At 39.3% G+C, this 27,852-nt stretch overlaps 2 protein-coding genes across 2 annotated transcripts in view; one reads left to right on the top strand and one right to left on the bottom strand.

The window, feature by feature from the left end:
• The window catches only part of HMGCR (3-hydroxy-3-methylglutaryl-CoA reductase), an 86,846-nt gene extending 61,688 nt beyond the window's left edge, over positions 1-25,158 (bottom strand). The window contains exon 1 of the mRNA XM_036846336.1: positions 24,749-25,158. The gene's annotated coding sequence lies outside the window, so the exon portion shown is untranslated. The remainder of the gene's footprint in view (positions 1-24,748) is intronic.
• A 124-nt stretch (positions 25,159-25,282) lies between these two features.
• ANKRD31 (ankyrin repeat domain 31) overlaps positions 25,283-27,852 on the top strand; it is a 132,115-nt gene continuing 129,545 nt past the window's right edge. Inside the window, exon 1 of the mRNA XM_036849202.1 lies at positions 25,283-25,558. Coding sequence (XP_036705097.1) covers positions 25,404-25,558 — 155 coding nt within the window. The 5' untranslated portion in view covers positions 25,283-25,403. The remainder of the gene's footprint in view (positions 25,559-27,852) is intronic.

Here is a 27,852-nt window from a genome sequence, read left to right as displayed (position 1 = left end):
CACTTAGTATGATAATCTGTAGGTCCATCCATGTTGCTGCAAATCACATTATTTCATTCTTTTTTATGGCTGAGTAATATTCCATTGTACATATGTAACACATTTTCTTTATCCACTCATCTGTCAGTGGACATTTAGATTGTTTCCATGTCTTGGCTATTGTGAGTAGTGCTGCTATGAACATAGGGGTGCATGTATCTTTTTGAATTATAGTTTTGTCTGGATGTATGCCCAGGAGTGGGATTGCTGGATCATATGGCAACTCTATTTTTAGTTTTTTAAGGAAACTCCATACTGTTTTCCATAGTGGCTGCACCAACTTATATTCCCACCAACAGTATAGGAGGGTCCCCTTTTCTCCACACCCTCTCCAGCATTTATTTGTAGCTATAAAGTACTATATTTAAAGTGTAGCTTTTGAATACAAATATAATGTGTGTGTGGTGTGATAAGATCTGTTTCTTGGGAAGGTGAAGGCAATGTTTTTTCTCCATTCCCAATGTGCCCTTCCATATGGAGATGGCTTTACTTGTATGGCACTCCTGATTCTTTCTGTCCCTTTTTTTTGCACTTCCCCAGAAAAGAAGGGATGACCCAATAGATTGGTAGGATTGGAAGTGTAAACTGGCCATGTTCAACTGAGTTACACCATCTTCTTCTTGGGAGCAAGCTACCCAGCAGAAGTATAAATTCTGCCCTTTTCCTCCATTCCAGGTGTTTACTGGGAAGGGAGGAAGGAGGTGGTAAGGGGCACTCGATTACTCCAGTGCTGGGTGGGTAAGTCCTTTTAATTCTTGAGTTCTATATTTGGAATTCTGTTTGCTTGCAGATATAAACCATTTTTCCAATATTAGCTTTATCGCTAATAAAAGTGACATTATAGTTCTCAGTCTGATATATTCTTTTGTCTTACTCCTCAATTATTCAGAACATCAGAACATGACTGAGGAAAAGAACCTCACTCTGCAGGCCTAGGACAGGAAGTACCCTATTGGACAGCGCGATTATTTGTGTTACACTTTTCTCTGTTCATCTTGTGTACTGCTTACTTTCCTGAATAACACATTTAAAACAAGTCAACAGAAAAATACTAGGATTGCATAGATTCCTGAAGTGGCTTTTAGTCCTATCAAAATCAGTCCATCTTTCAGGCTTTGAGATGCTATGCTGGACCATTCACTATCTCTCAGGTCAAAAACAAGGTCACATTTGGGGAGAATTGAGAGGAGGCTTGGGTAAGTAGTATCAGAGCTTCATTTACCTTGAAAACAGTTTTGCCAACTGGAGCTTTCAAAATAATAGGTGGGCTAAGAAGAAGTAAACAGTGAATTGTGCTCTCATCCACTGCCAGATGCCGGCCATTTCTAGCAGGGACAGTGGGTCAAGCAGTCCTATATTCTCCTAAGCATTTGCCTCTGGATCTGCTCAGTGTTCTCTCTGGTTTCAGGTGCGAGATAATTGGCTTCAAAAACTCCATTAGCTCTTTCTCATAATCATTTTGATTTAAGTTTGGGGCAAAGGAGCAGCTATTTGGCCTTTAGCAGTTTCAACTGCATGCTTATTTGGGTTATGACTTTCTTTCTTTTGCTTCTTGTTGTTTTACTTTGATTAGAACAAAGATTCAAGCCCCGGTCTTAACCATTTTCTCCTTTTTTCTGAGGCATTCAACCAAATGCATGATTTTTCCCCCCAAGACAGTGCTGTTGCTGTGGGTTCCTGCCTCCTTGCTAACCCTGCTGCCCTGTGTTGGACAAAATCTGGAGGAAAATATGATGGCCTAGGTCTTTTGTCTCTTTCCCTTGAATATACTGTAAGCCCCAAGCACCCAGACCCCGGTGTCCTCTCCACTGACCTTCATCCTGGTCATTCAAACTCCATTAACCATATTATTTCAATTGTGAGCAACACTATCATGTATCATAAAATTTTCTTATTGATAAAAATGATAAAAACATGATACGTGAGATTGTTTTTCCCCAACAAAATATAAAGGCAGTAGGGAAGAGAAAAAGAAAATCCAATCAGTTTAATTGACCAATGACCACCCCAGTTACCACCTCAGTGGTAGTCATTGGTCAAGTTCTTACCAGGTTGTGGCAATGTTAATGTTTTTTTAAATTAATTAATTAATTATATTGAAGTATAATTGACCTATGACCCTATGTTAGTTCCAGGTGTACAACGTAGTGATTCAGTATATCTGTAGATTACCAAATGATCAGTATGACAAGTCTAGTTGCAATCTTTCACCACACAAAGATATTATGTTATTATTGACTATATTCTCCATGCTGTATCTTTCATCCCTGTGGCCCATTTATTCTGTAACTGGAAGTTTGTACCTCTTAATCTCCCTCACCTATTTTTTTTTTCTCCCCTTACCCCCTCCCCTCTGGCAACCACCTATTTGTCCTCTGAATCTATGACTCTGTTTCTGTTTTGTTATGTTTGTTCACTTGTTTTGCTTTTTAGATTCTCTGTGTAAGTGAAATCATACAGTATTTTTCTTTCTCTGTCTGACTTATTTCACTTAGCATAATACCCTCTAGGCCCATCCATGTTGTTGCAAATGACAGAATTTCATTCTTTTCCTTTTTTTGGCCATGCTGCGAGGCTTGCAGGATCTCAGTTCCCTGATTGGGGACTGAACCCGGGTCATGGCAGTGAAAGTCCAGAATCCTAACCACTAGGCCACTAGGGAACTCCCAGAATTTCATTCTTTTTTATGGCTGAGTAGTATCCCACATATATATCATATCTTCTTTATCCATTCATCTATTGATGGACCCTTAGGTTGCTTCCAAATCTTGCCTATTGTAAATAATGCTACAGTGAATATAGGGGTGCATATGTATTTTTGAGTTAATATTTTTGTTTTCTTTGAAAAAATACCCAGGAGTGGAATTGCTGGACTGTATGGTAGTTCTATTTTTAACTTTTTGAGGCACCTCCATACTGTTTTCCAATGCTAATGTTAAATGGTATTATTAATATTGCCCCAGCCCATAGGTTTCAGGATCTTTCATTTCATTCTCTTCTGACAAGTACAGGTATATATAAGAAATTCCTAGCCAACCGGGTTTCTAGTTGCCCTCCCCCCGCCTTTCTTTGGACTTCCATATATCCTGGGGCATTGTTGAGGGTTGGGGAACAGGCAGGTTGCCCACTTAGAATGTTATCAGACACCAGTGGAACAACTCTTTAAATGGGACTTGAGACTGCTGCCACTACCATATAATGACTATTGTTCTTTCTTTTTTAAACTACTTTATTGAGCTATTACTGAAATATAAAAAGCTGTACGTATTTAATGTATACAACTCAATAAATTTGAAAATAAGTATATAACCATGAAACCATACCATAATCTATGCCATAAGTATATCCATCACCTTCAAAAGTTTCCTCCTGCCCTCTTTATTATTATTTTGTGATAAGAATACTTAACACAATATCTACCCTCTTAGCAGATTTTAATGACTGATGTTCTTAAGCAAGGCACACCAGGGTTGTCCTTGGAAATAAGGCCACATGTCTATACTCATGGAGCATCCTACCTCACTTTACTGCTTTTCCTTTTCAGACTTTGGGAAATCCTCCTCATTATCTTCTAAAACCTAGAACTCAGATCATTAGTAACTAAAAAATAAATCTCCCTTTCCTTGAGAACCGGGTAAGTGTGGTTGGTGGCCTAATCTTCAAATCTTTCCAAAAGGTGAGATGTAAATATTTGAATTTCATTTTTCTTGTGCACAAAGGGAAAAAAATACAAAAATTACATTTCCATATTTAAAACAGTCTGAAGATCCATGTTGCAGGGGAGGGAAGAAACTTTTCCCCTCTACCCTCCTAGGTTCTCTGAGGCCCTGTACATTAGACTGACAGAAGACAGATTATCAAGAGAAAAACAAACAGAAGTTTATTAACATGTGCATTGTACCTACACACAGGAGAACTCAGTGATGAGTAACTCAAAGGGGTGGTTAGAGCTTGAGTTGACATAGCATCTGAGCAAAAGGGCAATAAATTTTTAGAGACAAGACAAAGGAGAAAAAATTGTGAGTTTCTGGTGTGGCAAATTGAGAGAAGGCAAACATTGGGGGAGCTAATGGAAGATAAGAGCTAGTTAGTAAAGTTTGTTATGTAATTCCTCTTCAGTCTCTGGACTGATAAGGGTCTAGAGTTGTCTCTGGTGATAAACTTCTGTTCTTCCTGCTAGAGAGGTGTGATATTGTGATATAATGAAAAATATATATTTTGGTCTTTGTCCACAGTTCCTGGCTCACAGCTCCCCAAATCCTTGTAATTTTTAAGTTATTAGAGCAATGTGAGCATTTTTGTTATAATGCTTGGTCTTTCGTCCTCAAATGGTTCCAGAGAGATGAAGGTGAAACTGTCTAATTATTTGTAAAAAGCCCCTTCAACTACTCATGAGATTATGTTAATGAAGTGACTTTTGGAAAACCCTTAGGTAACCACAGGATGGGGGATGATTGGTGGGGGGAAACCAACCACGTGAAATTTGGAAATTTCAGCCCCATCCCCTGACCTACAGGGAGGGGAGAGGGGCTAGGGGTTGAATCAGTCACCAACTGCCAATGATTTAATCAATGATGCCCATGTAATGAAGCTTTCATAAAAGTCCTAAATGATGGGGTTCAGAGAACTTCCAGGTTGGTGAATACATGGAGGTGCTTGGGAGGCTAGCAGTGCCTGAACAGGGCATGGAAGCTCAGCCCCTTCCTATATACCTTGCCCTGTGCATCCCTTCTACCTGGCTGTTCCTGAGTTGTATTCTCTTATATCAAACAATAATCTAGTAATTAAACTGTTTCCCTGAGTTCTGTGAGCCATACTAGCACATGATCAAACCTGAGGAGGGGGTCATGGGAACCTCCGATTTATAGCCTATTGGTCAGAAGCACAGAGGACAACCTGGACTTGTGATTGACATGTGAAGTGGGGCAATGTTGTGGGACTGTGCCCTTAACTTTTGGGATCGGATGCTACCTCTAGGTAGATAGTATCAGAACTGAGTTAAACTGTAGGACACCTAGCTGGTGTCTTAGAATTGCTTGGTGGGAAGATCCCCCAAACTTCTGGTGTCAGAGTGTTCTGAGAGTAGAGTGTAAGAATAAAGCAACACAAGAGTTTTCCTTTTCAAGAGGAAAGGGGAGACACCTTTATAAATATATGTCCTGCTTTTAGGCAAATGAGGTGGGGCAGAAAGCTTTTCTTGTATTTACTTTTTCTCAATTGCCTTCAGCTCAAAAAATCCTTATGCCAATGTGGAATATTTGGGGGTGGCATATTCTGTTCCCTTCAATATATTGCCACATGATATTTCAAGGTTCATCAGAACCTTGGATTATATTAATTCAGGACTCTTCTCAATTTTGATATACTCAATTCTCACTGCTATAAATGTTTTTAGGAGAAGTGTATCCCAGCCTTTAGATTAACAGTTTTATCAAAGAAAATGTTCTTTCACTGTTAGATGGACCCAACATTACCTTGTGTACTGAAGCCTGCTTCAGCATGGAATTTCAAGGTAGTTTTACTAATTGTATACTAATGCTCATCATTCCAGGAAAGCTGTGTCTCTCACTTAATATAATTTGATTTCATATCAGTTTAAACTTATTGGAAAAGTCTGCACTCCACAGTTATAGAAACTTAAATCATGATTCATACTCATCAATACCTGAATTCTGGATTTTCAGAACTGGTAACTTAATTTCCATCAAATAGGTCTGCCGTACCAAGGTCTGTGATTTCACTGAACTGATGGCAATCAACCAATGGGAAATATCTGTGTCTTCAATTTCTTTTTGAATAATCCACCTGTCTTATTTGTGTTTATACACCTGCCTTTCCTCAAACAACACAGCAGAGCACAATCTTGATCTCAACTGATTTGGTCTCTCGGAGCCCTTTCACTTCAAAAGGTCTTGATCTGGTGGTGCTGAGCTTGTAAGGGCACAGACTTGGACCTGGACCTGGGAGCAAACCTAATCCCCTCGTCCTGACCTCTCCTCCCCCACTTACTATCTCTGATTGGGACAAGTTGTTTGACTTCTCTGAGGCCCTTTCCTCACCTGTAGTATCCAATGATTTATCTCACAGGGTTGTTGTAAAGTTGAATGTATGCATAATACCTGGTATGTCATCACTCAATAAACAGTGATGGCTGTAACTGTCTTAGAATACTCCCAAAAGATTTCTTCTGGACTTTCTACAATCTAGCCATTTGACAGCTTTCAGACAAACTATATGTCCACTTTTTGCTTTAAGTTGTTCAGAATATTCCATGCAGTGGTAGCCCCAGTCTGGGAGCATAAACCATATTTATCCTGCAAGTTTAAACAAGTCTTAGTGCAGTGGAGCAGAGGGCCTTGAGAACTGCAGAAATTCTTAGGAAAAAACTCATCCTCAACCTAAGGAGCAAGGGCACCAAAGCTTGGTCTGAAAGGATTAGGCCTCTTGGGAAGGGACAATTCTGAAGTCAGCAGGATATGCACTGACCTTACCTTTTCCAAGGACTTAAGGATGAGCAAAGCAGGAAAAAAAAAATCTGTGCCACTTTAACCTCAGTGTCATTCTGGAATGTATGCAATATAAGTAGGGTGAAGTGTTGAGGACAGAGGATATGCCAGTTGTGGTTGGGGGATCTGTGTAGTCAACACCAGGAGCCTCAGAAGGCATCAGAAACCTGGAGTGGAACCACCCACAGTGGCAGGAACCACCCACAGTGGCAGGCAATGGCACAGAATGGCCTAGGATCCTTCCACCAACGGCACAGGCAGATAAAGAGACCAGTGAGGCACCCAGGATGACCTCCTGTACTATTTGAAAGGGATTTGAGTTAATGGAGGAGGTCGTTCACCCAATTTGCCAGCTGAGTGGAGGACTCCTATCTGAAATTATTTTAGCCCTGCTCCCAGCTGGTGTGACTTGGAAAAAGTGGGTTTCATCATCAGCTGGCACAAGATAAAAGCACAAATAAAAATTACCCTATCATAGAAATTCCTTTATCATGAAACATATTTGACCTGCAAACTTCACACAAACTGTACAGATGAATGGTGCAAGGGCAGCTTGGACACCTGACTTCACTTTGACCTGAGTAAATGCTGAAATTTTAAAAAATTTATTGCTTATTCTCCTCAGCAGCTTTTCCACGTTTAGGCTAGAGTTTCCTACAAAACTCTATGGGACGCTTACTGAAAATACACATTGTTGAGCCCTTCTTCTGGGTGATTAGGCCTTATTAGTCAACAGGTGAGAGCTAACTGTACATTTTTAAGTGCTTTGCTGAACAACTAAGATGTGTGCTATAAGTGAGGTGGGTCATGAAAGCTGCACTGATACAAGGCACTAGGAACCCAATGAAAGGACTCAAGGAAAATACCATTCCCCACCTTCACCCTCTGCTCAAAGACTCAAAATTACATTCAGTCATGTGTTGTGTACACATGGGAAGAGGGGGAAGGGAAGTTTTTATCTCTTTTTGTCCCAGGGTGGGATTGTTCACTGTCCTCTACATCTTTTCTTGGCCAACATATCAAAAAGCTACTTGGCATTTCTGCATTGGTTCCTTTAACCTCTATTTATTTCAGATTTGGGGCTCTTGATTGTCACAGAACTCCTACCTAAAGAGGCCAAATTGAAGGTATACGTTATGGTGTCTACAAGTACAATAGATCTAAGCCAGAACAAATAGAAACTGAATTGCCAGGGCTTCCCTGGTGGCGCAGTGGTTGAGAGTCTGCCTGCCAATGCAGGGGACACAGGTTCGAGCCCTGGTCTGGGAGGATCCCACATGCCGCGGAGCAACTGGGCCCGTGAGCCACAACTACTGAGCCTGCGCGTCTGGAGCCTGTGCTCCGCAACAAGAGAGGCCGCAACAGTGAGAGGCCCGCACACCGCAATGAAGAGTGGCCCCCGCTCGCCGCAACTGGAGAAAGCCCTCGCACAGAAACGAAGACCCAACACAGCCAAAAATAATAAATAAATAAATTAATTAATTAAAAAAAAAAAAGAAACTGAATTGCCATTGCCATCCGGATTTATTGCTTGAAACAAAAAAGCTCCTGATGTGTTTGGCTTGACCACGATCCATTTTATTTTATTAAAAAAAATTTTTTATATCTTTATTGGAGTATAATTGCTTTACAATGTTGTGTTAGTTTCTGCTGTACAACAAAGTGAATCAGCTATATGTATACATATATCCCCATATCTCCTCCCTCTTGCATCTCCCTCCCACCCTCCCTATCCCACCCCTCTAGGTGGACACAAACCACCAAGCTGATCTCCCTGTGCTATGTGGCTGCTTCCCACTAGCTATCTATTTTACATTTGGTTGTGTATATATGTCCATGCCACTCTCTCCCTTCGTCCCAGCTTCCCCTTTCCCCCGCTGTGACCTCAAGTCCTTTCTCTACGTCTGCGTCTTTATTCCTGCCCTGCCACTAGGTTCATCAGTACCGTTTTTTTAGATTCCATATATGACCATGATCCATTTTAAACCTACAGTACCCCACATTAGGTTTAGGAGGCCAGAAAATAGCCCCCTTACCATTCTTCCTATCTGCCCGCTCACCTCCCACAGAAACATCCTTGTCCTGAATCTTATGGTGCCTACTTCTCTGGTGGGTGGAGATGCAGGCCTATTTGGGTCATGCCTAAGTTAACAGGACGTAAACCTTCTCCAACATTAGTGCACCCAAGAATATGGTGGGGGAGAGTTGTTTAATATGCAGATTCCTGAGCCTCACTTCCGGATGTTGATTTCACAGGTCTAGGAAGGGGCCTGGGTAATTTGCGTTTTAAAAAAAGTATCCCGGGTGATTTTAGTGCATGGGATCGATGGATCTCACTTAGAGGAATACAGGCCTAAATGTCTATAGGTAGATAAGCAAAAAGACCACATAAGAGTTTTAGGAACATAATTCAAAAGGCAGAGTAGGAAAGACTGGAGTTAAAACTTGGGATAGCTATTGCAATATGGTTTTCAAACTACATGCATGTAAAAAATGGAAATACACTTTCTAAAAAGTCTATTCTTGTATTATGAGGTGCACACCGTGTCTCTACTCTTTTCTATCCTATTTTCAGCAGTTGTCTTGAAAGGCAGCTTTGCCTGGTTGTCTTTACAAGTTCACGCAGCCCAGGCTGCTTGCACCCTTTTCAGACTTTAACAAGGACCCCTGTACTCACCCTACTGCACTGGACAACACCTTTGTCAATCTCAGCAGCTGTTCTGAAATGGGCGCATCATGCTTTCCAGGGACCATCTGTCGGCTGTTTGGGACTTCCCTGTTCTCAGGTCTGTCAGACATGCCCCTGTTCCTCTCTGCTTCCTCCTGCACAGCCCCAGGTACACACAGTTCTTGGGACCATGGATGTTTATCTCCACCCATTTGTATTTTCAGGTCCATGGAGAGACCTTGGCAAATGGTCATGTTGTAAATGTTGTCCATGAGTTTTTGGTTTTGCCACTTAGTTTCTCTGTTTTTATGTGGGAATTTGAAAAGATTAAAAACCTGTGCTACTGTCACTGCCACTTTCACTTTGACTTCCTTTATAATGTTATACAATCTGTGTATCTTTAAGCAGTATATTTTGGATAGTTTTTTTCCTCCTTTGAAAATTATATAAATTGGTATGTTCTGCCATACCTTCCTTTTTTGGCCAAATTTTATGTTTTTGAGTCATTCGTGTTGATACTTATAACTATATTCATTCATTTCTGCTGCTGTATTTACATTATATGACTATATATCACAATTTATTAACCCATTCTCCTGTTAATATTTTTTTCAGATTTTGCTAATCATAAATAAGGCTTTGATGAATATTCTATACTTGTCTTTTTTTAATTAATTAATTAATTTATTTATTTTTTGGCTGCGTTAGGTTTTCATTGCTGCGCGGGCTTTCTTTAGTTGCGGCAAGCGGGAGCTATCTTCATTGCGGTGCGTGCGCGGGCTTCTCATTGCGGTGGCTTCTCTTGTTGTGGCGCATGGTCTCTAGGCACATGGGCTTCAGTAGTTGTGGCGCACAGGCTCAGTAGCTGTGGCTCGCGGGCTCTGGAGCGCAGGCTCAGGAGTTGTGGCACACGGGCTCTGTTACTCCGCGGCATGTGGGATCTTCCTGGACCAGGGCTCAAACCGGTGTCCCCTGCATTGGCAGGTGGATTCTTAACCACTGCGCCACCAGGTAAGTTCTATACTTGTCTTGTAACGCACATGTGTAAGATCTTCCAAGAAGTGTGCCTAGGTAGATATGAAATGGTATTACTTTTAATTTCAATTTGCATTTTCCTGATTACAAAAAAGAAGTTGAGCATCTTTTCATGTTTACCCACCAACCAAGTCTCCTCTTACATGAAATGCCTGTTTGTGACCTTTGCACATTTTTCTATGGATTGTTTGATTTTTTTTTCTTATTGATTTAGAAGAGCTTTTTATATACTCTGGATGTTAATAATTTCCTGGTTATATGTTCTACAAATATTTTTTTCCTGGTTTGTGCATTTCTGTTTTGGGGCTCTCCTTGTCTTTTCAAAGAATATAATTCTTAATTTCTATGCTATATACTTTATCAACATTTTTAAAATGAATTTTGCTTTTTGTGTTTTGTTTATGAAATCCTTCCCTACCTTGAGATTATAAAGATATATTTTCTTCTAAATGTTTAAAAATTTGGCTTCTTCATTGATCCATATGGAATTCATTTTTGTGTATAGTTTGAGGTATGGATCCAAATTTAATATTTTGTACACGAAGAATTGTTCCAATACCATTTCTTAAATATGTCCCCCTTTCCCCACTGATCTTCACTGCCAAGCATTTCATACATGCATGGATCTAGTTATGTGGTTATACTCTTTCACTGAGCTATTTGTCTATATCTGCTCCAGTATATATAATATTATAATTCATAAAGTTTTAAAATACATTTTGATATCTGATAGGACAAGTCTTCCCTTTCCCCAATCTCATATTTTTTGCCTCCCCATCATACTGCCTCAATAATTCCTCAATAATGTCTCTATTTATTTCCCTCTCCAACAAGCCAGATTAGAAAAATGGTCCCAGATTGCAGAACGAGGTTTCCTAACTCATGTGGAGCTCAGCCCAGCCCCACATGTTGACAGCCATAAGCAGGTATTTGTTTCTTAGGTGTGCATAGGAATGCTAACACTAGTATCTACGCTTTATGGATTTTTTTCTATGAGTAATAGCATTTTCATAAATAATTGATGATTATGGAAAAATGTCTATGAAAATTACAGGGACCAAATTATTCTCTAATTTTCAACTAGAGAAGTTAAGGCGGAGAGAGATTAGAGAAAGTTTCTATGGTAACTTCTTTTCCTCACTCATCAGCTACCACCCATCACCTACCTAGGTCCTGAACTTCTAGTGAAAGTGAGATGGGAAAGGTAATGCATCAAGTCAAAGGGAAACATGGCAAAGATCTTTGGGGGACTGGGTACCTCGAACAGGCTTGAGGGGTTAAGAAACACCTACCTTTTGGTTAAGAGAACAATGACTGGACTGCAGTTATCTTAGGATAAATCTGGATTCTGTAAACTTACCAGTTCCCATGATTTTGCTTTAGTTTTCTCTTCCTCCTTGGCTTCCCTTCTACCCCTTCCCTCCTGTTGTCTCTTCTCTCTTACTCTCTGCTTATATTCCTGGACACTTCTGTTCCTTTCAGATGCCATTCTACACAAGTTCTTCCTTTTTGCTTTTAGAGGTTTTTACGCTGCTCTGGTACTCTTGCTTAGGGACCGCTCATGTGGTTCTTCATGATAATGCCCATTATATAATGTAGTAACAAATGCTGTTTAAGTTCACAGCAGGCTAGATGAGGAAATGTCAGCTATGTTTTATCTTAAGTGTTTACATACACACCAATGTATGTAAAGTTATTTAATCACAGGAGAGATTCTATTTGTCTTGAGGATTTAAGGCTTTTTTGTTTTTTGTTTTTTTTTGCTAAGTCACATTTGCCATCAAAACTGCTGCTCTGTCTTGTCCTCTCTTTAAATACCCACTAGATGTTGCTAAAGGGCTGTGACAGAAACAGTCTTCAGTTTGATCCAAAGCTTCTGAATTACTGAACTAGAAACTTGCAGCCATCAGAAATAGGAAGGATATAAGCTTAAACACAGAAACAGGAAGCATATCTTCAAAAGATAGGAAGGAAGTAAAACTGACTAAGGACTGAATATTTAAAGACAATGTTGGCGTAATTGAAACTTGTGCATTAGCATTTTGACATTTGTCAGCTGAATACAATGTTAAATCTTTAGAGATTATCTCTCCTAGGGCATCTGAAACTTGACTGAGGTTTCAAATCAGGTTTCAAAAACAGTACAAACATTCTGGACATCCTACAAAGTATTTAATATTGTAAAAATTACTGTTTTCTCATTCTAAAAGTATTACATTGCCATTTAAGCAATTAGGAAAATAACAGGAAATTATAGAGGAGAAAATAATTACCCAGAACTCAGGGATAGTCACTCAGGGTGACTGTCTTTTGCATTTTAGCACATTTCTTTCCTTCCAGCTTTTCTCCTATACTTTTCAAACTATAAAATATTGTACATATTATATATGTATATATGTACTTTTTGTTTAATTATATATGTTGTATATGTATATATACATACATACTTTTTTCTTTGATGATAACATATTATATATATATGGTATATGATGTGTGTATATATACACACAATATACACACATACACACACATACATACATCCTGTGGAAGCTATTGAACATAATAACAACCAGCCCTATGATGTGTGGGAGCAGGGCAGGTGGGGGGGGGGTTACTTGTAAAATTTGCAGATTTCTGTGGTGTAAATACTCCAAAACTTACTCTACACATTATTAGTTCTTCTTTCCTGGTCCTCTTCCTCCACTCAGTAAACCACAAAATCTGGCCCCATAGTAAAATGTAACAAAATAATTGAGAAGTGATGAGTTTTGGGTATTTATTGCCTTTATTTTTAATATAATTTGTTCAATTATGCTTATATACTTTAATTTTTAATAGTGACTACATTTAATAACTGACTTCCAAATTCCTGAAAATTTAACAATCAGCTCTTACAAACTAGTAGAAGCTGGATCCAGTTCACCTTTGACACCACTCTAGTAAGAACTTCCCTGCCTCCCTCCCCCAACTCTCTGTCTTCCCCACAGTCCAGTCCTGGAGGGATCAGCCTTTGAGGTTAGTTAAGGGGAGGAAGGGAATCAGAAAAGAAAAAGCAACGTGTATAATAAGTTTTGCTTAAGCAAAGATTTTTAGCATAAGACACAAAAAGCAATGTATTGGGTTGTTTAATGTCTCCCCTCCCCCAAATTCATGTTCTTCTAGGAACCTCAGAATGCGACCATATTAGGAAATAGGGTTGTTATAGTTGTAATTGTTTAAGTTAAGGTGAGGTCATAGTGGAGTAGGGTAGGCCCTGCTCTAATATGACTAGTGTTCTTAAAATAAGACGAGAAGAGACACAGAGAAAGAGATGTACAGGGAGAAGACCACTTGATGATGGGGGTAGAGATTGGAGTCAAGGCAAGGAATGCCAAGAACTATCAGCAACAGCAAAGCTAAGAAGAAGGAATGGAATAGATTCTCACCTAGAAGCTTTAGAGAGGGTCTGGTCTGGCCAACACCTTGATTTTAGACTTCTGGCCTCCAGAATTGTGAGATAATGGATTTCTGTTATTTAAGCCATCCAGTATGTGGTAATTTGTTACGGCAGCCCTAGGAAACTAATGCAAGCACTTATCATGCAAGAAGAAACTGATAAACTGGACATCACCCAAAGTAAAACCTTTTTCTGATGAAAAGGCATTAATAAGAAAATGAAGGGTTGGTTCAAGGTGGCGGAGTAGAAGAATGTGTGCTCACTCCCTCTTGCGAGAGCACTGGAATCACAACTAACTGCTAAACAATCATTGACAGGAAGACACTGGAACTCACCAAAAAAGATACCCCACATCCAAAGACAAAGGAGAACATGCAATGAGATGGTAGATTGGGCGCAATCACAAAATCAAATCCCATAACCACTGGGTGGGTGCCTCACAGACTGGAGAACAATTATACCATAGAAGTCCACTCATTGGAGTGAAGCTTCTGAGCCCCACGTCAGGCTTCCCAACCTGGGGATCTGGCAATGGGAGGGGGAATTCCCAGAGAATCAGACTTTGAAGGCTAGCGGGATTTGATTGCAGGACTTTGACTGGGGAAAACTACTTTGTGTGTGCCCTCCACTCTCGGAGGGCACACACAAAGTAGTGTGCGCATCAGGACCCAGGGGAAGGAGCAGTGACCCCACAGGAAACTGAACCAGATCTACCTGCTAGTGTTGGAGGGGCTCCTGCAGAGGTGGGGGGGTGGCTGTGGCTCACCACGGGGACAAGGACACTGGGAGCAGAAGTTCTGAGAAGTACTCCTTGGCATGAGCCCTCCCGGAATCCGCCATTAGCCCCACCAAAGAGCCTGTAGGCTCCAGTCCTGGGTCGCCTCAGGCCAAACAACCAACAGGGAGGGAACTCAGCCCCACCTATCAGCAGACAAGTGGATTAAAGTTTTACTGAGCTCTGCCCACCAGAGCAACACCCAGCTCTACCCACCACCAGTCCCTCCCATCAGGAAGCTTGCACAAGCCTCTTAGATAGCCTCATCCACCAGGCAGCAGACAGGAGAAGCAAGAAGAACTACAATCCCGCAGCCTGTGGAATGAAAACTACATTCACAGAAAGATAGACAAGATGAAAAGGCACAGGGCTATGTACCAGATGAAGGAACAAGATAAAACCCCAGAAAAACAACTAAATGAAGTGGAGATAGGCAACCTTCCAGAAAACAAATTCAGAATAATGATAGTGATGATGATCCAGGACCTCAGAAAAAGAATGGAGGCAAAGATGGAGAAGATGCAAGAAATGTTTAACAAAGAACTAGAAGAATTAAAGAACAAACACCTAGAAAAATTAAAGGACAAACAAACAGAGATGAACAATACAGTAAATGAAGTGAAAAATACACTAGAAGGAATCAATAGCAGAATAACTGAGGCAGAAAAACGGATAAGTGACCTGGAAGACAGAATGGGGGAATTCACTGCCACAGAACAGAATAAAGAAAAAAGAATGAAAAGAAATGAAGATAGCCTAAGAGACCACTGGGACAACATTAAATGCACCAACATTCGCATTACAGGGGTCCCAGAAGGAGAAGAGAGAGAGAAAGGACCCGAGAAAATATTTGAAGAGATTATAGTCAAAAACTTCCCTAACATGGGAAAGGAAATAGCCACTCAAATCCAGGAAGTGCAGAGAGTCCCAGGCAGGATAAACCCAAGGAGAAACATGCCAAGACACACAGTAATCAAACTGACAAAAATTAAACACAAATTATTAAAAGCAACAAGGGAAAAACGACAAATAACATACAAGGGAACTCCCATAAGGTTAACAGCTGATTTCTCAGCAGAAGCTCTACAAGCCAGGAGGGAGTGGCATGATACACTTAAAGTGATGAAAGTTAAGAACCTACAACCAAGATTACTCTACCCGGCAAGGATCTCATTCAGATTCGATGGAGAAATCAAAAGCTTTACAGACAAGCAAAAGCTAAGAGACTTCAGTGCCACCAAACCAGCTCTACAATAAATGCTAAAGGAACTTCTCTAAGTGGGAAACACAAGAGAAGAAAAGGACTTACAAAAAAAAAAACCCCAAAGCAATTAAGAAAATGGTAATAGGAACATACTTATTGATAATTACCTTAAATGTGAATGGATTAAATGCTCCAACTAAAAGACATAGGCTCACTGAATGGACACAAAAACAAGACCCATATATATGCTGTCTACAAGAGACCCACTTCAGACCTAGGGACACATACAGACTGAAAGTGAGGGGATGGAAAAAGATATTCCATGCAAATGGAAATCAAAAGAAAGCTGGAGTAGCAATTCTCATATCAGATAAAATAGACTTTAAAATATAGAATGTTATAAGAGACAAGGAAGGACACTACATAATGATCAAGGGATCAATCCAAGAAGAAGACATAACAATTATAAATATATATGCACCCAACATAGGAGCATCTCATACGTAAGGCAAATGCTAACAACTATAAAAGAGGAAATCGACAGTAACACAATAATAGTGGGGGACTTTAACACCTCACTTACACCAATGGACAGATCATCCAGACAGAAAATTAATAAGGAAACAAAAGCTTTAAATGACACAATAGACTACATAGATTTAATTGATATTTATAGGAAATTCCATCCCAAAACAGCAGATTACACTTTCTTCTCAAGTGCACACGGAACATTCTCCAGGAAAGGTCACATCTTGGGTTACAAATCAAGCCTTGGTAAATTTCAGAAAATTGAAATCATATCAAGCATCATTTCTGACCACAACACTATGACAGTAGAAATCAATTACAGGGAAAAATACGTAAAAAACACAAACACATGGAGGCTAAACAATACGTTACTAAATAACCAAGAGATCACTGAAGAAATCAAAGAGGAAATTAAAAAATACCTAGAGACAAATGACAATGAAAACATGACGATCCAAAACCTATGGGATTCAGCAAAAGCAGTTCTAAGAGGGAAGTTTATAGCAATACAATCCTACCTCAAGAAACAAGAAACATCTCAAATACACAATCTAACCTTACACCTAAAGGAAACTTAGAGAAAGAAGAACAAACAAAACCCAAAGTGAGTAGAAGGAAAGAAATCATGAAGATCAGAGCAGAAATAAATGAAATAGAAACAAAGAAAACAATAGCAAAGATCTATAAAACTAAAAGCTGGTTCTTTGACAAGATAAACAAAATTGATAAACCTTTAGCCAGACTCATAAAGAAAAAGAGGGAGAGGACTCAAATCAAAATTAGAAATGAAAAAGGAGAAGTTACAACAGACACTGCAGAAATACAAAGCATCCTAAGAGACTACTACAAGTAACTCTATGCCAATAAAATGGACAACCTGGAAGAGATGGACAAATTCTTAGAAAGGTATAACCTTCCAAGACAGAAAGAGGAAGAAATAGAAAATACGAAGAGACAAATCACAAGTAATGAAGTTGAAACTGTGATTACAGATCTTCCAACAAACAAAAGTCCAGGACCAGATGGCTTCACAGGTGAATTCTATCAAACATTTAGAGAAGCGCTAACATCTATCCTTCTCAAACTCTTCCAAAATATAGCAGAGGGAGGAACATTCCCAAACTCATTCTACGAGGCCACCATCACCCTGATACCAAAACCAGACAAAGATACTACCAAAAAAAAAAAAATTACAGACCAATATCACTGATGAATATAGATGCAAAACTCAACAAAATACTAGCAAACAGAATCCAACAACATATTAAAAGGATCATACACCATGATCAAGTGGGATTTATCCAAGGATGCAAGGCTTCTTCAATATACACATATCAATCAGTGTGATACACCATATTAACAAATTGAAGGATAAAAACCATATGATCAGCTCAATAGATGCAGGAAAAGCTTTTGACAAAATTCAATATCCATTTAGGACAAAAACTCTCCAGAAAGTGGGCACAGAGGGAACCTAGCTCATCATAATAAAGGCCATATATGACAAACCCACAGCAAACATCACTCTCAATGGTGAAAAACTGAAAGCATTTCCTCTAAGATCAGGAAGAAGACAAGGATGTCCACTCTCACCACTGTTATTCAACATAGTTTTGGACTCCTATTCACGGCAATCAGAGAATAAAAAGTAAAAAAAGGAATACAAATCGGAAAAGAAGAAGTAAAACTCACTGTTTGCAGATGACATGATACCTATACATAGAGATTCCTAAAGATGCCACCAGAAAACTACTAGAGCTAATCAATGAACTTGGTAAAGTAGCAGGATACATTAATGCACAAAAATCTCTTGCATTCCTATACACTAACAACAAAAGATCAGAAAGAGAAATTAAGGAAACAATCCCATTCACCATTGCAACAAAAAGAGTAAAATACCTAGGAATAAACCTACCTAAGGAGGTAAAAGACCTGTACTCAGAAAACCATAAGTCACTGATCAAAGAAATCAAAGATGACACAAACAGATGGAGAGATATACCATGTTCTTGGATTGGAAGAATCAGTATTGTGAAAATGACTATACTACCCAATCTACAGATTCAATGCAATCCCCATCAAATTACCAATGGCATTTTTTACAGAACTAGAATAAAAAAATTTTAAATTTGTATGGAGACACAAAAGACCCTGAATAGCCAAAGCAATCTTGAGGGAAAAAAACAGAGCTGGAGGAATCAGACTCCCTGACTTCAGACTATACTACAAAGCTACAGTAATCAAGACAATATGGTACTGGCACAAAAACAGAAATGTGGAGCATTGGAACAGGATAGAAAGCCCAGAGATAAACTCAAGCACCTATGGTCAACTAATCTATGACAAAGGAGGCAAGGATATACAATGGAGAAAAGACAGTCTCTTCAGTAAGTGGTGCTGGGAAAGCTGGACAGCTACATGTAAAAGAATGAAATTAGAACACTCCCTAACACCATACTCAAAAATAAACTCCAAATGGATTAAAGACCTAAATGTAAGACCGGACACTATAAAACTCTTAGAGGAAAATATAGGAAGAACACTCTTTGACATAAATCACAGCAAGATCGTTTTTGATCCACCTCCTACAGTAATGGAAATAAACACAAAAATAAACAAATGAAACTTTTAATGAAACTTAAAAGCTTTTGCACAGTAAAGGAAACTATAAACAAGATGAAAAGACAACCCTCAGAATGGGAGAAAATATTTGCAAACAAATCAACGGACAAAGGATTAATCTCCAAAATATATAAACAGCTCATGCAGCTCAATATTAAAAAACAAAAAACCCAATCAAAAATTGGGCAGAAGACCTAAATAGACATTTCTCCAAAGACATACAGATGGCCAAGAGGCACGTGAAAAGCTGCTCATGTGCTCACTAATTATTAGAGAAATGCAAATCAAAACTACAATGAGGTAGCACCTCACACTGGTCAGAATGGCCATCATCAGAAAATCTATAAACAACAAATGCTGGAGAGGGTGTGGAGAAAAGGAAACCCTCTTGCACTGTCAGTGGGAATGTAAATTGATACAGCCACTGTGGAGAACAATATGGAGGCTCCTTAAAAAACTAAAAATAGAATTACCATATGACCCAGCAATCCCACTACTGGGCATATACCCAGAGAAAACCATAATTCAAAAAGAGTCATGCACCCCAATGTTCATTGCAGCACTATTTACAGTAGCCAGGTCATGGAAGCAACCTAAATGCCGATCAACAGATGAATGATAAAGAAGATGTGGTACATATATACAATGGAATATTACTCATCCATAAAATGGAATGAAATTGGGTCATTTGTAGAGATGTGGATGGACCTAGAGACTGTCATACAGAGTGAAGCAAGTCAGAAAGAGAAAAGCAAATATCATTTATTAATGCATATATGTGGAAATCTAGAAAAATGGTACAGATGAACCAGTTTGCAAGGCAGAAATAGAGACACAGATGTAGAGAACAAATGTATGGACACCAAGGGGGGAAGTGGCGGGGTGGGGGGGCGGTGGGGGTGGTGGTGGGATGAACTGGGAGATTGGGATTGACATGTATACACTAATATGCATAAAATAGATAACTAATAAGAACCTGCTGTATTAAAAAAAATAAAATTCAAAAAAAAGGAAAAAAAAATGAATAGGCAAGCCAGAGACAAATAAAAAATATTCATGAGGCATAAATCTGACAAAGGCCTCATGTCCAGACTGTGTAAAGGACTCCTACAAACCAACAATAAAAATACAACTCTAATTTTCCTCCTGTAGGTTGTGTATGCTGGTGTAAGAAATACAGAAATTTACAACAGTTAAAAAAAAAATCCACCACACATTGAACTGAACACTAAGGTCCATATATGTCATGATATGCAAATTATTCCTTAATGAAGAGAAGCAATAAAAAACAGATTATACAGTTCTTCAGTAGCAGAGTCAGGGGGTGGCTTGGTATGCTTGATACCCTCTTATTTCCTCAATCCCCCTAAACAACCCCAAATAAACATACACTCTAAGATAAAGGCGTGAATTTGCTGTGTAAGCAGCTAAGTGACAACTGTGTTTGCTATTCAAACACAACCTTTGTTGAAGTTTAATAGCTCTCACTTCAAAAAGATTATCACCCTGACACCTTTCCTATATGAAATTCCAGAGCTGTCGCTGTTCAGCTCTTTGCTTTATTCTGTAAATAGTATACTATGAGAAGCTATACATGTCTATGTATATATCTGCTTTTCATTCTTCTTAATGACAACACAGTATTCCACTGATAATCCCCTATTGATGGACATTTAGGTTGTCTCTAACTTTTCAAAATTACTGTTGGAATCTTTTGAACTTGTCAAAACTAGCTGACAAAATCAGTGTCATTTTCACCAGGCTGTTGCATTTGAGTTTCTAATTCTTTGAAAGCCTATCACGACTTTATCTGTCACTTTGATTGCCAATTTTTTATACCAACACTATACTGTGTTTATAGGGGGAAAATAATTTAAGAATCCTTACAAAACCCTGATAATCATGTTTAACATCTGTTGCTTTTTTCATGTCATCATAAATTATAAAATGTTGTAATGTATTTCTCCTTCTGAGACAGATGATCAGTTTATAACCGTTGCCCCCTAACTAGGTCATTTTGCATTTTCACTTCTAAAGAAATATATTATTCATGATCTAATAGAGCTAAACAATGAATAATTATGATTTTAGAGATCACACAGAATAGCAACGTCTTGCAGGCATCCTGGGGCAATGGGTCAGGGAGGGTTGTTATAAACTACCACTAGGCATGCCTAGTCCTCTGATTCTCGTTTTTGAAATGCCAAGTTTTTGCAATCATCCTTTGCTGATTTTATGGGCTTCACTGTAATATATCTTTTTGTCAATCACCAGAATAACACATGCTATTAATTATTCTTCAGAGGGTTTTTTTAAATGAAATAGTAATTGCTTATTAGGCTACTATCTTAAATTTCTAGTACTTTTAACTTTTTGAAGTATTTTCATATCTATTTTATGTATGCCATTTTAAAGTAAAATTGAGCTTCTATATTAAATTCTGCACTAAGAGGGGACATAGCCTGTAGGAGTTGGGTCAGCATATTCCTACACAGGTGAATCAACTATAACGATGACTGCAAAACAAATTTAGGTATTGAACCAACATCTAATCCTGTGTAAACCTGTCTCTGTGTTTTCCCACATTTTGCAGTTTTTGAGAAAGGGTCTCACATATACTGATTTTTCGGATTACATGCATATTCTCATTCATTTTTAAATTCACAAAATAGTTCTTATTTGTGCTAGAGACCATGCGAATAATTTGGGTTGATGGACGGCAATCTTTTTTTTTTTTTAAATCCAAATCTTTGAGAAAATGAATGTTCTTTTTGGAAAATGCATTTTAAAATACTTATCATAGAATACTCAGTGAAATACTTTATATACCTTTATTTTGGGGGGAAATAAAGTAATAAGGTGAAAAGTGGGTTTACTCTCTTAGATATTCATGTTGTGTTATATTTATGATCAAGCAAATCTTCCATGAAAGTCTCATTTCTTACAGTTCTGGGATCTAAAGTAACCTGGATAGAATGGAAATGCTATGAAGCTATATAGGCAGGAAAAAATTTAAATTATAAAAGCCAAATATATTGTGTAACCACAAAAATCCTGAGACTTCTTTTTCAAAATCCACACTTCCAAACAAGTCTCATTATAGTACACCTTGTACATACTCCACTTCCTGCTTAGTGCCTGAGTCCTCATCTCACACCACTCTCCTCTGACTCCCCAGCTTCCAGCACACAAGCCTCCTGCAAGGTCTCAGGGCCTGTGCACTTATGTTCATTCTTTAAGTCTTAGGTCAAATGTCACCTCTTCAGAGAGGTGATCTCTGACCATGTTCTCTAATCAGCAGCCTCTTTATTTCTTTCAAGCACACCTCACTCTGAATTATCTCATTTATTTATGTACTTGTTTGTTGTCTGCCTCATCCATTAGAAGGCGAGGCCAGTAAGGGAAGGGCCCTAACTCTCAGCCCTCCTTCAGGGTACTGAGCCTCACGAGCATTTGTGGTATAGCATATATGCTATTGGTATGATTTTGGAATTTTCCTTCCTAATGAACATCTGAGGTGGCAAAGTTGGCCTTCTACTTTTAATTCACCTTAAAACAAGTAAAGAATTCCCAAATAGAACTTTTTCTTGAAAGACTTAAAGCCTAAATGGAAATCAAGCAATGAAAATTTAATTATAGTTCTGAAGGATTACTTGGTTTCATTTTATAAATTTACTATACAATATTATTCCTCAAAGATTCAAATTTTGATATAATCTAACTTAATTGTAGTCTGCCTCATATTCTTTAATTTTTTACAGATATTTGTTGGTTTAAAAAGAATATAATGCTCTTCTCAAGGTTTTCTGACTAATCCACTATGTGTTAGTATTTATATTAACAAGCAATCAATTTTCCTTTTTAACTACTTGAATTTCTCCCCTATTCTTAGGGACTCTTTAAATCTAAAAGAGTTCCCATTCCCTCTTTTTCTTACCCCATGATATAAACTGTTGAAAGAAACCAGGTCATTTGTCCTATTGAATTTCCCACATTCTAGATTTGGTTAATTTTATCTTCCTGGTGTTAACACATTTCTCTGCTTTTCCACCTTCGCCCCTCATATAAATAACTGATAGTTAGATCTAGAGGCTTGATTAGATTCAGGTTTTTAACTTTTGTGGGGGCTTAGAACACTTCATAGGTAGCACCATTTACTCCTATTGTATCATGCCTGGAGGAATATATTTGGTTGTCTCACTTTTAGTGATATGTTAAGATTATCAGTGGATGTAATGTTGTCAGCCTGATCTACCTGTAACAAAATTCCCCATCAGCCTTTTACCTGGGAATTTAGGACTGTTTTAAACATGGAGGATATATAGGTGGAGAGGTGTAAAAAACACAAAGAGGTCTAGTTCTTTGCATATTTATTACTGTTCTGCCTCGTTTATAGAGTTGAGGTGAGGAATATTCAAATAAGTTTATTTTTTATTTTTTGTATATTAACTGTAGGTTATTTTATTTTATTTTTATTGAAGTATAGTTGATTTATAATATTGTGTTAGTTTCAGGTGTACAGCAGAGTGATTCAGTTATACATAATTTTTTTTTCAGATTCTTTTCCATTGTAGGTTATTACAGGATATTGAATATAGTTCCTCATGCTATACAGTAAATCCTTGTTGTTTATCTATTTTATATGTCATAGTGTGTATCTGTTAATCGCATAATCCTAATTTACCCCCCCTTCCCCTTTGGTAACCGTAAGTTTGTCTTCTATGTCTATGAGTCTGTTTCTGTTTTGTAAATAAATTCATTTGTATTATTTTTCCACATATAAGTGATATATAATATTTGTCTTTCTCTGTCTGACTTACTTCACTTAGTGTGATATTTTTGTCCATGCATGATGCTGCAAACGGCAATACTTCATTCTTTATGGCTGAGTAATATTCCATCGTATATATATACACCACATCTTTATCCATTTATCTGTGGATGGACACTTCAGTTGCTTCCATGTCTTGGCTATTATAAATAGTGCTGCTATGAATACTGGGGTACATGACTCTTTTTAAATTAGAGTTTTTGTCTTTTCCAGATATACACCCAGGAGTGGGACTGCTGGATCATATGGTAGCTCTAGTTTTAGTTTTTTAAGGAACCTCCACACGGTTTCCCATAGTGGCTACACCAATTTACATTCCCATCAACAGTTGTAGGAGGGTTTCCTTTTCTCCACACCCAGAATCAAGTAAATTTAAAAGACAACCACGAACCAAGTGTTTTAAACAGCAGTGGCTTAAATATGGTCTAAATAGTAAAGTGCACAGGGAACTCTGCTCAATACTCTGTAATAACATAAATGGGAAAAGAATTTGAAAAAGAACAGATACATGCATATGTATAACTGAATCACTTTGCTGTACACCTGCAACTAACATTGTTAATCAACTCTACTCCAATACAAAATAAAAACTTAAAAAAAAGTAAAATAATAATAAGTATGGCAAAGCCATTCCATGTACTGAAAAGGACAGTAAATTGAGGAGTCAGAAAACCCTAGTTTCTTCCATTTATTTGACAAACCATTAAAGACCCAATATGTGCTTAGACCCTGTAGATTCCAAAGTGAGTACTAAAAACTTGCTATGCAGAAAGGGTCTGTCTTATTGGAATCTTCCTCTCACTTGGGAGGCGGAGCTCACTTGGCTTTGTTTCGAATGAGTTTGAATTAAACACTTGAAAAGAGACTGAAATCAAATATATAAGAATGTAGTCATTTCATTTAAAAATAATAATTGGTTACTGTGGGAGGCTGCTAGGCACCAATATTATTATAAAAATAAAGGGAAAATATAAGGCATTTAACCTGCCTTTCCAACACAATCTGTATTCCAGCGTAACCAAAGAGTTGAGGAAAAAACAGAAATATAAAACATACCAGTTAGATCATCTAAAAACTTCTGATTAACATTTTTGTTTTACTTACCTCAGGGGGACTCTTGGGGAAGGGATGTCAAAAGGATAAGGAGAAAGGCAGCACTTGGCGAACTCAAAAACACTCTTCGGGGCTAAGACCACATTCTGGCTTCAGAAAAGTCTAGCAGAGCTGACAGTTCGTTCCGGGTCTGCGTCTCACAAGTCCGAGATGAGCTGCACGGCACGTGACCAAGCTCTCCCTCGCTGCCGGTAGCGTTAGGCGGGCTCGGCCTCCAGTCTGTCTGCGGCAACGCTTCCTTTCCAATCCCCGCGGCCGCAGCTCTAGTCCCCCCATCGCCCAGCCACAAAGCAAAACTGCGGAAGGCGGGTGTGGTAGCCGGCCACGCCCCAGACCGCCGGTAACCCATGGGCCTGCGGGCGCGCGCCCGGCCACTTTGGGCCACTTCCGGCTACGAGAGCGGGGGGGCGGGGCCGACGTGCGGCGCGCCGGTAAGACGAGCGGCGCGCGGCTCCCCCTGCCGGCGGCGTGGGGTCAGGCCTCCGCGCCGGCCCGCCTTTCCCACGACGCCCTCCGGCGCCGCGGTGTGTGCCCGCGTAGCGCGCCGGGCTCCCGCCACCAGTTTTGTTCTGAATTCACAACTTCTCCTGGCCATCAGAGCAAATTTAAAAATTTTTTTTATTTTTATTTTTTATTTTTTGGGGAAATGGAGGAGTTAGAGAAAGAGGATAAAAAAGACTTAGAGTGCGAGGCGGAGATGGAGGAAGGTGCCCAGGCCCCAGACTGGGACAGTGATGAAACGGTGATCGAGGCATCGGTGACGGAGAGCGACCAGGAAGAAGAGGAGTTGCCCTGGAGAAGGTGACCGCCGTTGGGCCTGGGCTCTGGCGGCGGGTGGCCCCCTGAGGGTTGAGGAGAAGTTGTTACCAGCCGAGCGTCTGCGTGCGGGCCGGAGTAGGGCCTTGTGGGGCAGCCAGGCCTGAGCTCAGAATTTCGTAGATAAAGAAGACCGCAACTGCCCCCCAGCCCTTCCCCAACTTAGGACCGAATGAGCTGTATAGCAGGTGGCTTTCTGACATTTTTAAAAAGCCTTCTGTCTTAGCCTGGGGCTTTTTTGCATGGACAAAACAGTCTTGGGTCTAAACCCCTCAAGTGCACTTTGCCTCCAGCAACTCGTAGCTCAGGTCCAGGAGAGCGTTAGTATACTTTCTCTCGGGAAGAGAATGTGTGACGGTGGAACTGGTTACTACCAAACTGGAAACGGATAGTTTTATAAGAATCAAGAGAAGATGGTAGTTCCGTTCATCAAAACATATCTAGTTCCCTGTGCTGGACACAGGGAGAAGATAAAAGAGATGAGGCCACGGACTCTGAGAAACCTACAGGCCAGGAAAGACATAAACAGATAATTTCAATGTCATGTGGGAAGTCAGGGTAGGAAGTATGCCCAGGCTGATTTAGGAGCCCAGAGGGATGCTTACCTCAACCTAGGTGGTCATCAGAGTTTGCCAGGGTTGACTTCTGGGTCGAGGCTCGAAGGTGGGTAGGAATTTGTCAGATGAAGGAGAGGAGGTCTTCAGGCCAAGGGAACTGCATGCATGGGTAAAGGTGTAGTGTTGGGACATAGCATTGTGTTATGTGTGTTGAAGTGTGCAAACAGTTGGGTGTTACTGAAGTGTTAAGTGGTGAGATGGGTGTGGTGAAAGATGAGCCTGGAGAGGAAGGTACAGTAAGGTCACGTGAGGCCTCATATCCTGTGTGTGTCCTGGTGGGGAGCTTGTAAGATGTTAAGTGGAGGAGCGGCATAAACAAATTTTCGTTCACGCAGGCATGCTCTAGGCTAGGGCTTTGCAAATTTTAATGAAAGTTATGAATTTCTTATAAATCACTTAAGAATCCTGTTAACAAGGTGGATTCCAACTCAGGAGTTCTAGGCTGGGGTTTGAGATTCTGCATTTCTAGCAAGCGTCCAGGTTAAAGTTGGTACTATTAGATCAGGGATCACCTTTTGCAAAGCAAGGCTATAGAGGTTAGCTTTGGGATCAAAGTAGTAACAGACTGGGATGATGAGAGCTCAACTAGGCAGAAACAGTGGGAATAGAGGGGAAAGGACAAATCTGAGAAGTCTTTAGAAAGTAAATTTGTCAGGAGATGGTGATTGATGAGATATGGAGGATGAGGGCAGGGCAGCAGTAAAGAATGATATCCAGATTTTGGGCTCTTTTATATATAGAAACAGTAATATTTGCTCTTACTGGTGTACAGGGACCATTTTGACTGGTACCTGGAGTCTTATAACAACCACTACACTCAAGATCCAGAACAGTTCTGTTACGCCAAAGAAACAAAAAAAACTCCTTCGTGCTGCCCTGTCCCTTGTAGTCAAGCCCCTCCCTCCCCATTTAAATCACTATTTCCATTTGTGTGATATATCATCTTTTTTAATCTGTCTGCTTTCATTTCCCCCACTGTCTTTCGTTTTCAGCAGTTTGATTATGATATTTCTGGTAATGATTTTATTTGTGTTTTTCCTGTTCGGGGTTCACTGCTTCTCGAATCTATAAACATATCTTTCACCAAACTTGGGAACTTTTCTGTCATGATTTCTTCATATATATTTTTATGTACCAATCTTTTTCTCCTCTCTTTCTGGGGTTTTAAGTGACATGAATGGTAGACCTTTTGATAGTCTTCCAGATCCTTGAGGCTCTAATAATTTTTTTTGATTTTTTCTCTCTTAGTTCTTCAGACTGTATAATTTCTATTGCTTTAAGATTCACTTAGTTTTTCCTGTGTCATCTCCATTCTGTTGTTGAGACCATCCAGTGAATTTTTAATTTCAGATATTATAATTATATCTCCTAAAATTTCCATCAGATTCTCTTTTACAGTTTTTATTTCTCTGCTGAGAACTTCATTGTTTTCATCCATTGATAAATGTTCACCTTTAGTAATAGAGAATTATTATAATAGCTGCTTTAAGGTCTTTGTCTTGTAATTCCAACATCTGGGCTTGGGAGGTTGGGGCATTGGCATCTGTTATTTTTTCTCTCAAGAATTAGTCAGATTTTCCTTTTCTTTGCATGTTGAGTAATTCTGAATTATATCCTGTATATTTTGAATGTTATGTTTTGGACTCTTGTTCCTGTTAAAAT

This window comes from Balaenoptera musculus, chromosome 3 (assembly GCF_009873245.2).
Source record: "Balaenoptera musculus isolate JJ_BM4_2016_0621 chromosome 3, mBalMus1.pri.v3, whole genome shotgun sequence".
Taxonomy (NCBI): domain Eukaryota; kingdom Metazoa; phylum Chordata; class Mammalia; order Artiodactyla; family Balaenopteridae; genus Balaenoptera; species Balaenoptera musculus.
Note: the sequence above shows the minus strand (reverse complement) of the source record. Positions and strands in the feature narration are given on the sequence as shown.